This window comes from Schistocerca nitens, chromosome 1, assembly GCF_023898315.1.
Source record: "Schistocerca nitens isolate TAMUIC-IGC-003100 chromosome 1, iqSchNite1.1, whole genome shotgun sequence".
In the NCBI taxonomy this organism is placed as follows: Eukaryota; Metazoa; Arthropoda; class Insecta; order Orthoptera; family Acrididae; genus Schistocerca; species Schistocerca nitens.
Window position 1 is genome coordinate 194,953,056 of NC_064614.1, and position 14,011 is coordinate 194,967,066.

The following is a 14,011-nucleotide window of genomic DNA, read 5'->3' on the forward strand; positions in this document are numbered from 1 at the left end:
TTGCCGCAGTGGGTACACCGGATCCCGTGTGATCACCTAAGTTTAGCGCTATCGGGCGTGGTCGGCACTTGGATGGGTGACCATCCACGCCGCCAGGCGCTGTTGCCATTTTTCGGGTTGTACTCAGCCTCGTGATGCCAATTGAGGAGCTACTCGACCGAATAGTAGCGGCTTCGGTCAAGAATACCATCACAACGACCGGTAGAGCGGAGTGCTGACCCCACGCCCCTCCTATCCGCATCCTCCACCGAGGATGACACGGCGGTCAGATGGTCTCGGTAGCCACTCGTGGCCTAAAGATGGAGTGCTTTTTTTGTCTGTTCACTAGAATGAGTAACTCTTTTTGTTTTTGTTCTATACAATTTACATCTGTATCATCAAGAAGGTAACAGATTATGATCTGCCTGCAGCGGTGTCGCAGTGCCTGCGCATGCTGGGCCCCACGCTCGGCTACGTGCTGGCGTCCTACGCGCTGCGCCAGTACGTCGCCCCGGACCTGACGCCCCTCATCGACAGCAACGACCCGCGCTGGATCGGCGCCTGGTGGCTCGGTGAGTTATCCCGGCTTGTACAAACTAGCAAGCTGTTCACTGACATCCACAGAGCCTAGGACACTATGCTGAGGATGTAACCCATTAAATTAATTGATTATTGAAAGTCATATGGAACTATCACTAGCTCCAATGATTAGACAAGAAGAAGAGACAGGATGATAGGACATCCATTAAGACATCAGCGAATAACTTCCATGGTACTAGACGGAGCTGTGGAGGGTAAAAACTATAGAGGAAGACTGAGACTGGAATTATTCTTGTTTTTGTCGTCTTCAGTCCAGAGACTGGTTTGTTGCAGCTCTCCATGCTACCCTATCCTGTGCAAGCTTCTTCATCTTCCAGTACCTACTGCAACCTACATCCTTCTGAATTTGCTTAGTGTATTCATCTCTTGATCTCCCTCTACGATTTTTACCCTCCACGCAGCCCTCCAATACTAAATTGGTGATCCCTTCATGCCTCGGAACATGTCATACCAACCGATCCCTTCCTCTACCCACGTTGTGCCACAAATTTCTCTTCTCCCCAATTCTATTCAATACCTCCTCATTAGTTATGTGATCTACCCATCTAATCTTCAGCATTCTTCTGTAGCACCACATTTCGAAAACTTCTATTCTCTTCTTGTCCAAACTATTTATCGTCCACGTTTCACTTCCATACATGGCTACACTCCGTACAAATACTTTCAGAAACGACTTCCTGACACTTAAATCTATACTCGATGTTAACAAATTTCTCTTCTTCAGAAACGCTCTCCTTGCCACTGCCAGTCTACATTTTATATTCTCTCTACTTCGACCATCATCAGTTATTTTGATCCCCAAATAGCAAAACTCCTTTACTACTTTAAGTGTCTCATTTCCTAATCTAATTCCCCCAGCATCACCCGATTTAATTTGACTACATTCCATTATCCTCGTTTTGCTTTTGTTGATGTCATCTTATATCCTCCTTTCAAGACACAGCCCATTCCGTTCAACTCCTCTTCCAGGTCCTTTGCTGTCTCTGACAGAATTACAATGTCATCGGTGAACTTCAAAGTTTTTATTTCTTCTCCGTGGATTTTAATTCCTACTCCAAATTTTTCTTTTGTTTCCTGTACTGCTTGCTCAATATACAGATTGAATAAAATCGGGGATAGACTACAACCATGTCTCACTCCCTTCCTAACCACTACTTCCCTTTCATGACCCTCGACTCTTGTAACTGGTTTCTGTACAAATTGAAAATAGCCTGTCGCTTCCTGTATTTTACCCCTGCCACCTTCAGAATTTGAAAGAGAGTATTCCAGTCAACATTTTCAAAAGCCTACAAATGCTAGAAACGCAGGTTTGACTTTCCTTAATCTGTCTTCTAAGTTAAGTCGTAGGGTCAGTATTGCCTCACGTGTTCCAGTATTTCTATGGAATCCAAACTGATCTTCCCCGATGTCGGTTTCTACCAGTTTTCCATTCGTCTGTAAAGAATTCGTATTAGTATTCTGCACCCGTGACTTATTAAACTGATAGTTCGGTAATTTTCACATCTGTCAACACCTGCTTTCTTTGGGATTGGAATTATTATATTCTTCTTGAAGTCTGAGGGTATTTCGCCTGTCTCATACATCTTGCTCACCAGATGGTAGAGTTTTGTCAGGGCTGGCTCTCCCAAGGCTATCAGTAGTTCTAATGGAATGTTGTCTACTCCTGGGGCCTTGTTTAGACTTAGGTCTTTCAGTGCTCTGTCAAACTCTTCATGCAGTATTATATCTCCCGTTTCATCTTCATCTACATCCTCTTCCATTTCCATAATATTTTCCTCAAGTACATCGCCCATGTATAGACCCTCTATATATTCCTTCCACCTTTCTGCTTTCCCTTCTTTGCTTAGAACTGGGTTTCTGTCTGAGCTCTTGATATTCATACAAGTGGTTCTCTTTTCTCCAGAGGTCTCTTTAATTTTCCTGTAGGCAATACCTGTCTTACCTCTAGTGAAATATGCCTCTAGCTCCTTACATTTGTCCTCTAGCCATTACTGCTAGAATACATCTAGCAAATAATTGAGGACGTAGGTCGCAAGTGCTACTCTGAGATGCACGGTTGCACAGGAGAGGAATTCGTGGCGGGCCGCATCAAAACAGTCAGAAGACTGATGACTCAAAAAAAAAAACTGCAACTTCACTAGGGCTCGGTACCAAGAATGAAAAATTAATCGCCATCAGCATCAATTTGTAGCTACCTAATCACTAATGGGCGAGTACACGACCTTAGATCTGAATATGGCTAATCTGATCGAAGGGGGTTCTGTCACGCACGGAGGTGTACAAACTCTCCTTCCAGCAGCCTGCCTGCCCCTGTCTCCAACGTAAGCACTGAAGTAGTTCAGAATGCCGCAGAGTACACGTGAGCTGAAGCACAGTGATTAAAGCAGGCCAGCATGGGTTTTAGAAAGCCTGGCAAGTTTTCGGGACCCGTTCAGCTTGATGCACCTGACAATAGGTTGCGCTATCAATCTACTGTGATTCCAGAACAGCCAGGTATTTGTCTGCGTAGGTTGTTTCACTGCAGCTGATTTATCATAGCGGTGTGAGCAGCAATATGAACAAATTAAACTTAAAAGAGATTGAGGAGAGTTTAAGATTTGGGAAATATGTACCAGTCAGGTGACAGAGGCCAAGTCCAGGAGCGGAAATGTTATCGTGGGTTTATGAGGCAGTTTCAAATAAATTGGTAGGTGTCTCGCAATGCAAACTGTGTAAAACGTTACTAAACACTCACTCGTGAACCTCGTGTACGTTACGGTAAGGTTGTAAATTTGACTATCAGTTTCCTCACTTCATAACTATTTTGGAAGAAGACTTAGTAGCTGACAGGTGTTTGGAAATGTGTGCTAAGGACTCGAGACCATTTAAAAGTATATGGGATTTCTGAATTTAGGGTAAACATTGACTTAAACAGGAAAAAAATACGGCCCAGTGGATATTAAAAACCACTTTCCTGTGGTACGAAACGTAGTGCAAAGAAAGTTTAATATGAAAGAAAGGCTTCTTCTTTCAAACATATAGTTTTTAGATTAATGTAATATGAAAACTGAACTACGAGTTTACTAAAATGCATTTCGGGAATTCAGAATGTACTATTTTGGCCATTTAGAATGAGTACAGCGAACCTGCAATACAATACTAGAAAAAGTAATTAAATGGTTATAATTGAACTCATATTTGACTGAAGCAAGCTAAGGTTATGGAAATTAGACTTCCAAAACCTTACTTAAGTTGGTGTTGCAGTGTAACAGACATCTTCATGTTCCTAGGTGCAAAGGATCTCGACTTTCAGAGATGATTCTCAGTACTACATAAAACATAATTTAGAAGCGACCTGAATACGGATCGATCGAAATAAATAAGCAAGCCCGAAATATGCAAAAAAAATGGTTCAAATGGCTCTGAGCACTATGGGACTCAACATCTTAGGTCATAAGTCCCCTAGAACTTAGAACTACTTAAACCTAACTAACCTAAGGACATCACACACACCCATGCCCGAGGCAGGATTCGAACCTGCGACCGTAGCAGTCCCGCGGTTCCGGACTGCAGCGCCAGAACCGCTAGACCACCGCGGCCGGCTATGCAAAAAAGATCAGATAAAATCTGCCATTTTCTGGCCTACAATTACTCAGAATGAATATATATTTCATGTAAGTCTGCAGGCTTTCGTGGCCGCTGTCACTGAAGTTAAAATCTTCTGGGTTATTGGGCTGCGTCATATTTCTTCTAAAATGATCGACGTTTCGACTCCTCTTCTGCGATATTCCTCAGGATCTTCTGGTGCCCACTACTGCTAGAACACTGTCAGAGACTAGTGTCATATATATATATATATATATATATATATATATATATATATATATATATACACATATATATATATATATATAAACAAAGATGATGTGACTTACCGAACGAAAGCGCTGGCAGGTCGATAGACACACAAACAAACACAAACACACACAAAATTCAAGCTTTCGCAACAAACTGTTGCCTATTTCATTGAGCTTCGTCTAGTGATACCCATGTAAAAAAGGACTTCCCATTAAATTCCGAAAGCACTACAATGAAAGCATACAGAATAAACTGAAGGCCCCTTCAGCCTGATTGAGTTGGGCACAGCTTGGTTTGGATGGGAGCAGCCTGCCCGTTCTGCTGATTACGTGCGGCAGCTTGCCTGCCTGGCTAACAGGCAAATATGGGCAGGCTAAAAGCGGACTCTGTACTCCTCTGGTCACGCACTCTTTCTTTAACTCCTCATAGAAGCATGCGTCATTCATGAACTACTTTAATTTAGCAATGACAAAACAGCGAAGTAATTTTACAAATTAGTAACTGGATTATGATTATTATCAGGAACAAACATCATGATGATGATACCGTAGGATGTTTACGTGGGCTACAACCAAATGATTACTCAGATAACATAGAAATTTATTCTGAAATGTGGACTGACAAGAGTTGTTGCTGAAGATAATATATACACAAGAGGCAGTGCAAGCAGAGAGTTCGTACGCAGTAATAAATGTTAAGAAAAGGCATAGTAATACACTTGGCAAATTTGTCCAGTGCTGATGCAGGGAACATGACTAAGTGTCCGTCCCAAGCAAACTGCTGTAATAACCTTCACAAGCAAGCATATCTTAAGTTTCTCAGCGAGGGGTAATGAATTATCAAGAGATGAACCTGGATGCTGTCATTGACGCCTCATGTAAGGGGTTTATGCTCCAAGGTGAAAGATTTTTTTATGAGCTCTAGAAGAGTCTGTCGAAAAAACTGTGGTTTAAAGCCCAGGAGCACATCCGGGTATAGGCCGCTGTAAAAAGACCTACGATAATTTGTGAGATTACAGTGTGATGGAACGAGGTAGCTGCTAAGTAGCTTGGCAAGGTGCAGAGATTGGTCTTCTTAGCCACAAGAGGCAGAATTAGCAGCACACCAACTGGTGGGATGGAAAGCATGCCGGATATATCCCCGTTAAAACCATAGATTACAATGGAGCCAGCGGCAGGGGAATACTGGTGAAAAACTGGAAATAACTGGATACCTTTAGGGTATCGGGAATCCCACACCAATATAGGGAATGTGGTAAATATAGGAATGGTCTGGAAAATGCCAGCTGACCATTTAATAACTTTCAGCTGCTTCAGTAAGACTTTCAGTGTAACAATTGAAAGAAGCGAACAGTGAAAGGATGGACCACGACACTGTGCAGGGGACATAGTACACTAGGATCGAAAACAGACGAATGCGCTGGTACCGGCGTTTACCGTAAATAACATAGATCAGAGATAGCGATCTCCCTAGAGACGATGGCCATGGCACTCCATGTGGATATACCCGCTATCAGGGTGTGCGCGGTGGAGAATTTTCGTAAGCGCTAAAAAGACGTAGCTTATAAAACTATTCGGATAGCCAGTACCTCTGAAATCAGTTTCATCCCTGCAAAGTCATAAATGATAACTGCAAAATTGGAAAAATTTTCCGACACTCCTGACAGGAAATATCACCTTCTAGAAAGGTTCCAGTAGTGGAAGCACGAAATTGCAATTACTTCACCACGGTTTCCGTCTGTAGGTGAATGTTAATCTCAGCAATTACTGTAGATATTTTGATGTGGTTTACAATGGCAGATAGACTGATTCGTAAGGTAGGTTTGTGTACACAATTTCTTACTGCAAAGTAATAACGAGCGTATAATACACGTATTGATAACTATTGCATATTCAAATGGTGTTTGGAGTGACGTGTCGTGCCAATGATGGGATCTAGAGATTGGCATCTACACAGGAGGTGGTATCTGGCGGGGAGAGCAATAAGCAGCCGCCGAAACTGCAAACATAAGGGAAGCTTGACAAAAATCTTTGCCGGTCTGGCGGTCTAGCGGTAAAGGGCGTGTCTGGAAGTTGAAAAAATGGTTCAAATGGCTCTAGGCGCTATGGGACTTAACATCTGAGGTCATCAGTTCCCTTGACTTAGAACTACTTAAACCTAACTAACCTAAGGACATCACATATATCGATGCCTGAGGCAGGATTCGAACCTGCGACCGTAGCAGGCGCGCGGTTCCGGACTGAAGCGCCAGAACCGCTCGGCCACAGCGGCCGGCGGAAGTTGAAAGATCGCAGGTTCGAATCCCGGACAGACTGTGGATTTTTAAATTGCTTCATAACCTAGCATTTGCCTTTCAATAAAGTGGGTCGTATTTCACATTAAACTATAGTTCTCTTTCCGGTACTTAGGTAAGTGGGGTAGGTTAGGGACACACGAATCACCGAAGTGACGCCCAATTGAAAGACCTGCACCGAATCACTGAGGCATATGAAATCACTAATACCAGAATCTGTACATCAGTACGTACGGTAATTTCTTCCTTGTGTTGTTTTTGTTGTGTTCCTTAGTCCAAAGACTGGTTCGATGCACCTCTCCATGCTACAATATCCTGTGCAAGCCTCTTCATCTCCAAATACCTACTGCAACCTACATCCTTCTGAATTTGCTTAATGTATTCATATCTTGGTCTCCCTCTACAATTTTTACCCAACGGTTCCCTCCAATACTAAATACCTGATACCTTGACGCCTTTGAACGTGTCCTACTAATCGATCCCTTCTCCATTTTACACTTCCCGTCGACCTCATTTTTCAGATGTTTACACTCCTTTTCGCCAGCTTCATTTACTGCAATTTAATATTTTCTCCTTTCATCAATTGACATAGATCTCTCTTGTCTTACCCATTACACATATTATAAATTAAAGTCACCTGTCACAGTTTCCTTCTGTACGTGAAGGCTAATCTGAGGAACTAATGTAGCGATTTTGGTACGGTCTTCACTAACAGACTGATTCAGGGGCAGAGTTTGCGTGTATAACTTATTACCGCTACCCCAGACAAGTGACCGGTCGTAGAAGCTTAGTGTCATCCGTGCAGAGCCGGGGATGTTCGCTAGTGTGAAATAATTTCGTGGAGCAGCATTGAGCTGACGAAATCGTAAAGTCAGCCGTCAGTAGCAGTAGCAGGGTTGAGGTGACAATATATGGGACCATGTACGACAAATTTGGTGTTGATCCTTGGGAGCCGATGGTCCTTCGTGACCAACAAAATTACTTTTAAAATACGGAAACACTACAAGAAAGTGCATTCCCGTGTACGGGCGTGAAAATCCGTTTAGTCCCTTTCTGTCTTTCTAGGCAACTGTTGCTATTTTTAGTGAGAGTGCAAATGCTGGGTAGGAAGTAGCATATTGAACTAGAGCCTGGAGCCACTGGCTAGCTGGAGGTACTGTTCACTGAACGAAGCGTATAAATTCCATGCATCTCGTGGAAATATTAGCAGAGTCTTTCTGCATATCTTTTCACCTATTGATGTTGAATTGTATTCCTGTTTTGTTATTGTGGAGGTTATCGTCAGAAGTTGCTAATAAACAGTTGCAGATGGTGTATGAACCGTCGGAGGTGTACATACTCGACTGCAGTGGTCAGATCTCGGAATCATCCAGAGATAAGTTAGATAGTTACAGTACTTCAATTATTGACTTTGGAGGACTGAGAAGCTTAAACCCGCGTCGCTGGTCAAAGTGAGGCTGCAGACTACTATTTAGATTAATTTTAAACGAACAGCAGTGCAGAAAATTAATCTGGGTCCACCATTAAACGTTTCGAAGTAAATTGGCGGTACTATATGACGCTTAAGTGGTCTTGCATCACGCCCAGTGCTGGTAGTACGTGTATTCTGGTTGCAGTAGCAAGTGGGACTACGCTTTACGCCACGGAAGCTCTGGCGATGGACGCTGTGTACGACACAGGCATCAGCAAGAAAGCAGCAGCTCAGATGAGATGCCTAGGACGAGCTGCTCGTGAAGAGAGTGATCAGATTGTCCACATACCGAAATAGTGCGTTTTATGAATATATTTCATGAAAGATTGCACGAGGCGCAGTGGTTAGTAACAACAAACGTGGCCAATGTCATCTTTACTTACCGTTCCATTTGTGACTCTGTTGCACAACACTTGACACTTTGCTACCTTTGTGAGACAAGAATCGGAGAAGCAGGATACAGGCAGTCCTAGTTAGTGATGATAGATGAACTACACTATACGAGGTGTGGCTAGAAAAAAACCGGACTAGTACTGGTGAAACAATAAAACGAATGCAATAAGGCTGAAAGTCGCGTGGCCTGTCACGTGACTCTCGCTCCGCCTACTGCTCGAGTTTCATCTGCCTCCTGCACTCAGTCTGCCCGTGGCGTCTGTTTTAAGTAGTTGACGTTTTGTCTGTGCGTCGGAAAATGTTGAGTGTACAGAAAGAACAGCGTGTTAACATCAAATTTTGTTTCAAACTAGGAAAATCTGCAAGTGAAACGTTTGTAATGTTACAACAAGTGTACGGCGATGATTGTTTATCGCGAACACAAGTGTTTGAGTGGTTTAAACGATTTAAAGATGGCCGCGAAGACACCAGTGATGACACTCGCACTGGCAGACCATTGTCAGCAAAAACTGATGCAAACATTGAAAAAATCGGTAAACTTGTTCGACAAGATCGCCGGGGTGGGATCACTTTCAATGTTTTCCAGGATGTCAGAACAAATCATTCTTCGGCGTTCCTTCTGTTCAATTGTGAGACACTTTGGAACCATTTTTGAACACACTTTGTTCATGTTGAAACTTTCATGAAGAATCTGCCTAACACTTTCCTTGTCAACTCCTGTTAACTCAGACACTGCTCTGATTGTTAAACGGCGATCTTGTCGAACAAGTTTACCGATTTTTTCAATGTTTGCATCAGTTTTTGCTGACAATGGTCTGCCAGTGCGAGTGTCATCACTGGTGTCTTCGCGGCCATCTTTAAAACGTTTAAACCACTCAAACACTTGTGTTCGCGATAAACAATCATCGCCGTACACTTGTTGTAACATTACAAACGTTTCACTTGCAGATTTTCCTAGTTTGAAACAAAATTTGATGTTAACACGCTGTTCTTTCTGTACACTCAACATTTTCCGACGCACAGACAAAACGTCAACTACTTAAAACAGACGCCACGGGCAGACTGAGTGCAGGAGGCAGATGAAACTCGAGCAGTAGGCGGAGCGAGAGTCACGTGACAGGCCACGCGACTTTCAGCCTTATTGCATTCGTTTTATTGTTTCACCAGTACTAGTCCGGTTTTTTTCTAGCCACACCTCGTATGTTGACAAAAATTTCATATAGCTTTGCAAAAAAATTTGTCTCGCAGCTAGACAGCGCCGTTTTACTGTAACAACAGCATAGCCTACTTATTAATCAATAGCAAACACGACCAAGAACCTTTGGAACAGAACAGCGTGTATATCATCTGCAAGCACTGTAGCAAAGTACATGATGGTCAGTCAGGTAGAGCTCTGGCAATTATGTTATCAAACATGAGAGAAGTTGGAGACGAGAGAAGACTGATTCGAGCTTCGTGAAACGTCCTTTAATACGAAATAACCCATATATGTACACGCTAACGTCCTACATACAATTAATAAGGAAAGATGACATTATTGGCAATGCACCGATGAAAAAAATCGCAGCACTAACAAGGAGATACGTGACAAAAAAAAATGGCTCTCAGTACTATGGGACTTAACATTTGAGGCCACCAGTCCCCTAGAACTTAGAACTACTTAAACCTAACTAACCTAAGGACTTCACACACATCCATGTCCGAGGCAGGATTCGAACCTGCGACCGTAGCGGTCGCGCGGTTCCAGACTGAAGCGCCTAGAACCGCTCGACCACACGGGCCGGCGAGATACGTGACATAAATGAAAATTCTATATCTGAAAGGTGATGGCTATTGAATTTCGCGCCAGTTTATAAGAATGTCGCTAGTAGTGCCACTGTGAGTATGCAAATCAGGTTTGCTTTACATACACGCTGTAACGGTCGTGAGCGTTAGGTACTTTGAGACTGGACGTGGTGAGTTGATTTTAGTCAAAAACGCCTTTAAGGCGACAAAGACGCCATTATCAGCACCTCACTGAGTTTGAACGAGGTCGTGTAACAGGGCTAGGAGAAGCTGGATGTTCGTTCTGCGATATTGCAGAAAGACTTGGCAGGAATATAGCCACGGGACATGACTGCTGGCAACGGGGGTGACGAGAATGTACGGTCGCAAGAAGATCGTATTCTGGACGGTTATGTGGCACTACTGAGGGGGAAGACCATCGTGTTCGGCGTATGGCTCTGGCGCATTGTACAGCTTCTGCAGCAGCAATTTGAGCAGCAGTTGACAGCACAGTGACACATTGAACTGTTACAAATTCGGTTACTTCAAGGAGAGTTCCGAGCCAGATGCCCTGTAGCGTGCATTCCACTCACGCCAAACCAGCGCCATTTCAGAGTTCAGTGGTGACGAGAACTCATTGGAGGGCAGGGTAGAGGTCTGTTGTGTTTCCTGATGAAAGCTGGTTCTGCTTCGATCCTAGTGATGGACGTGTGTAGGTTAGAAGGAGGCTAGTTCAGGGCCAGCAACCACCTTGTCTGCGTGCTAGACACACTGGACCTAAACCTGGAGCTGTGACCTGGGCTGCGATTTCATATGACAGCAGGAGCACTCTCATGGTTACTCCACGCACCCTGACTGGAAAGATGCACGTCACTCTCGTGATTCGACCTGTTGTGCTGCCATTCATGAACAGCTTTCCAGGGATGTTTTCCAACAGAATAACGCTCGGCTACATGCCACTGTAGTAACCCAGCATGCTCCACAGAGTGTCGACATGTTGCCTTGGCCTACTCGATCACCAGATCTGTCTCCAGTCGAGCACGTAAGGAACATCATCGGACTACAAATACAGTGTCATCCACAAACAGCATTATCCGTCAACGTATTGACCGACCATGTGCAACCAGCATAGTACTCCATTCCTCAGACATCCAGCACCTGTATGACACAGTGCAGACACGTTTGCACGTTCACATTCAACATTCTGGCGGTTACACCGGTTATTAATGTACCAGCATTTCACATTTCCAGTGACTTATCTCGCTCTTATATTAACCTGTGGCCGGCCGCGGTGGTCTAGCGGTTCTGGCGGTGCAGTCCGGAACCGCGGGACTGCTGCGGTCGCAGGTTCGAATCCTGCCTCGGGCATGGGTGTGTGTGATGTCCTTAGGTTAGTTAGGTTTAAGTAGTTCTAAGTTCTAGGGGACTTATGACCTAAGATGTTGAGTCCCATAGTGCTCAGAGTCATTTAACACCTATATTAACCTGTGACCTTGCTATGTTAATCACTTAAATAGATTACCTACAGAAATGTATTCCTGAAATTTCATTACTGTACACTATTTCCAAGTGTTGAGATATTTTTCTGTCAGTGTACTTTCGCTCTCTTGGTTATTGCTCGCGTAACAACTAATATTGATAAATGGATGAGTTAAAATAAGCTGCTACGAAAAGAGCCCTGAAATACTTTTTAGGGATGCTGTGCTGTGACTTTCTTTGGATCACTCATTTTCAACAAAACAAAATATATTATGTTTTTTGTGTTAGCCGAAGAGCCAACACCGTGTTACGAGTGGAGGCCGAAATGCACGCGTTTTAGCTCACGCAGGCTGGCGTGAGGGAAGAACTATACTGACGTGAGGTCTGGAACATGACAAGGAATGAGAATTCAGAAAGCGGACGTAATGAGTTTGATACTTAACTTTAATCCATTAATGAAGAACGTCGCTCTTGACGGTACATGATTCACAATATTATCTGTTCAGAATACATTGTTGAAGATAGTAATTACAGTAACTGAATATGGCGCCTTGCTAGGTCGTAGCAAATGACGTAGCTGAAGGCTATGCTAAACTGTCGTCTCTGCAAATGAGAGCGTATGTGGACAGTGAACTATCGCTAGCCAAGTCCGCTGTACAAATGGGGCGAGTGCTAGGAAGTCTCTCTAGACTATACCTGCCGTGTGGTGGCGCTCGGTCTGCAATCACTGAGAGTGGCGACACGCGGGTCTGACGTATACTAACGGACCGCGGCCGATTTAAAGGCTACCACCTAGCAAGTGTGGTGTCTGGCGGTGACACCACAACGTTCTTATTATTCTGGATCTGGCTTTCTATAAAAATAACATTGTTTCGTTACTGTAACTCGCTATAAATTTCAACAGATCTTTCTTACTTTACAGTTATTGAAAAGGTTACTGAAAATTATTTCGTTATCAATATTGATGTTACAGTACGCAACATAAAAATTTTGCAGTGGATTTTTGTTAACATTAAAACGTCAATAAGTACCACGAATAACACGATAACATGAGAGTACTATCAAAGAAAAAATGTTTTTACTATAATGTTTGCCAGACCCGAACTACGCACAGCAATATTTCTTTTACGTAATGAAGGTAAATTATCTTTTTGCTCTGTTAATAATATATCATCATCCGCAGCTCGCGTTCACCTGTAAAACACATAGTAAAATCTGCTTCTCTGCCCTGCAATCCCGAAAGCTGAAAGAAATAGCGGCTCGTTCGTTCCTAGCGAAGCTCTGCACCACGAATAATATTTAAATAGCTGAAAATGTCTTAAAAGGATGGGATAAAATACCAGGCAAGCTTATTACAAATCATAATGCAAGTTTTCACTGAGTAGTTTTAATCAAAACACTTAGATTAAATTCGTACACACCTTTACAAATCAATGCCTAATGGCGTCCTTCTCTCAATCTTGACAAAAGAATGCTACACAAGCATACCACATAACGTCACAGGCTCTTCCTACTCACGTAGCTCCAAGAAGACGACATAGAAATTAATGCTCGGTCACTACTATTTATGCTCGATTTAATACATTTATATCTTTGTTTGATATTTAATAAGTATCGTCTGTGGCGGTTCCAGTACTCGCCGACACAGGTATTGTCTTTAAAAATCGATACATAATTCTATATAAGTATAAAACATGACACATAATGGTTTCTATTTATTGCATAAAGTTCACACAATCATTTTTTTTTCTTTTTTTGCCACATATAATATATGTTTTGGCAGGAGACGTTACAGTACTTGGAAGCATGTACACATAATGCGAGCTTAGTTTCAAATGACATAATATATTTCCTTTATTCATTCAATCAAGTAAAGTGTCAGTCATGCAAATATCAGATTAAAATAATAAATTCAATTTTACTTTTCATATTTTCTTAAATATAACAAATTCCACGTAAGGAAAAAAAACATATCTTTCATTTTACGTTAAGCTTTGCGGGCTTTTAAATAGAAATATGTGATGAACGACCCTTAACTACGTACCCTCTGACTCAGAGTTGAAATATTGAAAGTTATGGCTGGTTTCGTTGTCTAGGGGCTGGGATACGTAGTTGCCGCATTACAAGCCAAATTCTGAGTCTACAGTATGCAATATGAATATACACATGAATCGAATGGTCGAAGGCTCCTATCA

At 42.8% G+C, this 14,011-nt stretch overlaps 1 protein-coding gene across 1 annotated transcript in view; it reads left to right on the forward strand.

Moving 5' to 3' along the window:
- LOC126245342 (solute carrier organic anion transporter family member 74D-like) overlaps positions 1–14,011 on the forward strand; it is a 200,667-nt gene that overhangs the window by 127,461 nt on the left and 59,195 nt on the right. The window contains exon 6 of the mRNA XM_049948306.1: positions 411–551. Coding sequence (XP_049804263.1) covers positions 411–551 — 141 coding nt within the window. The remainder of the gene's footprint in view (positions 1–410; positions 552–14,011) is intronic.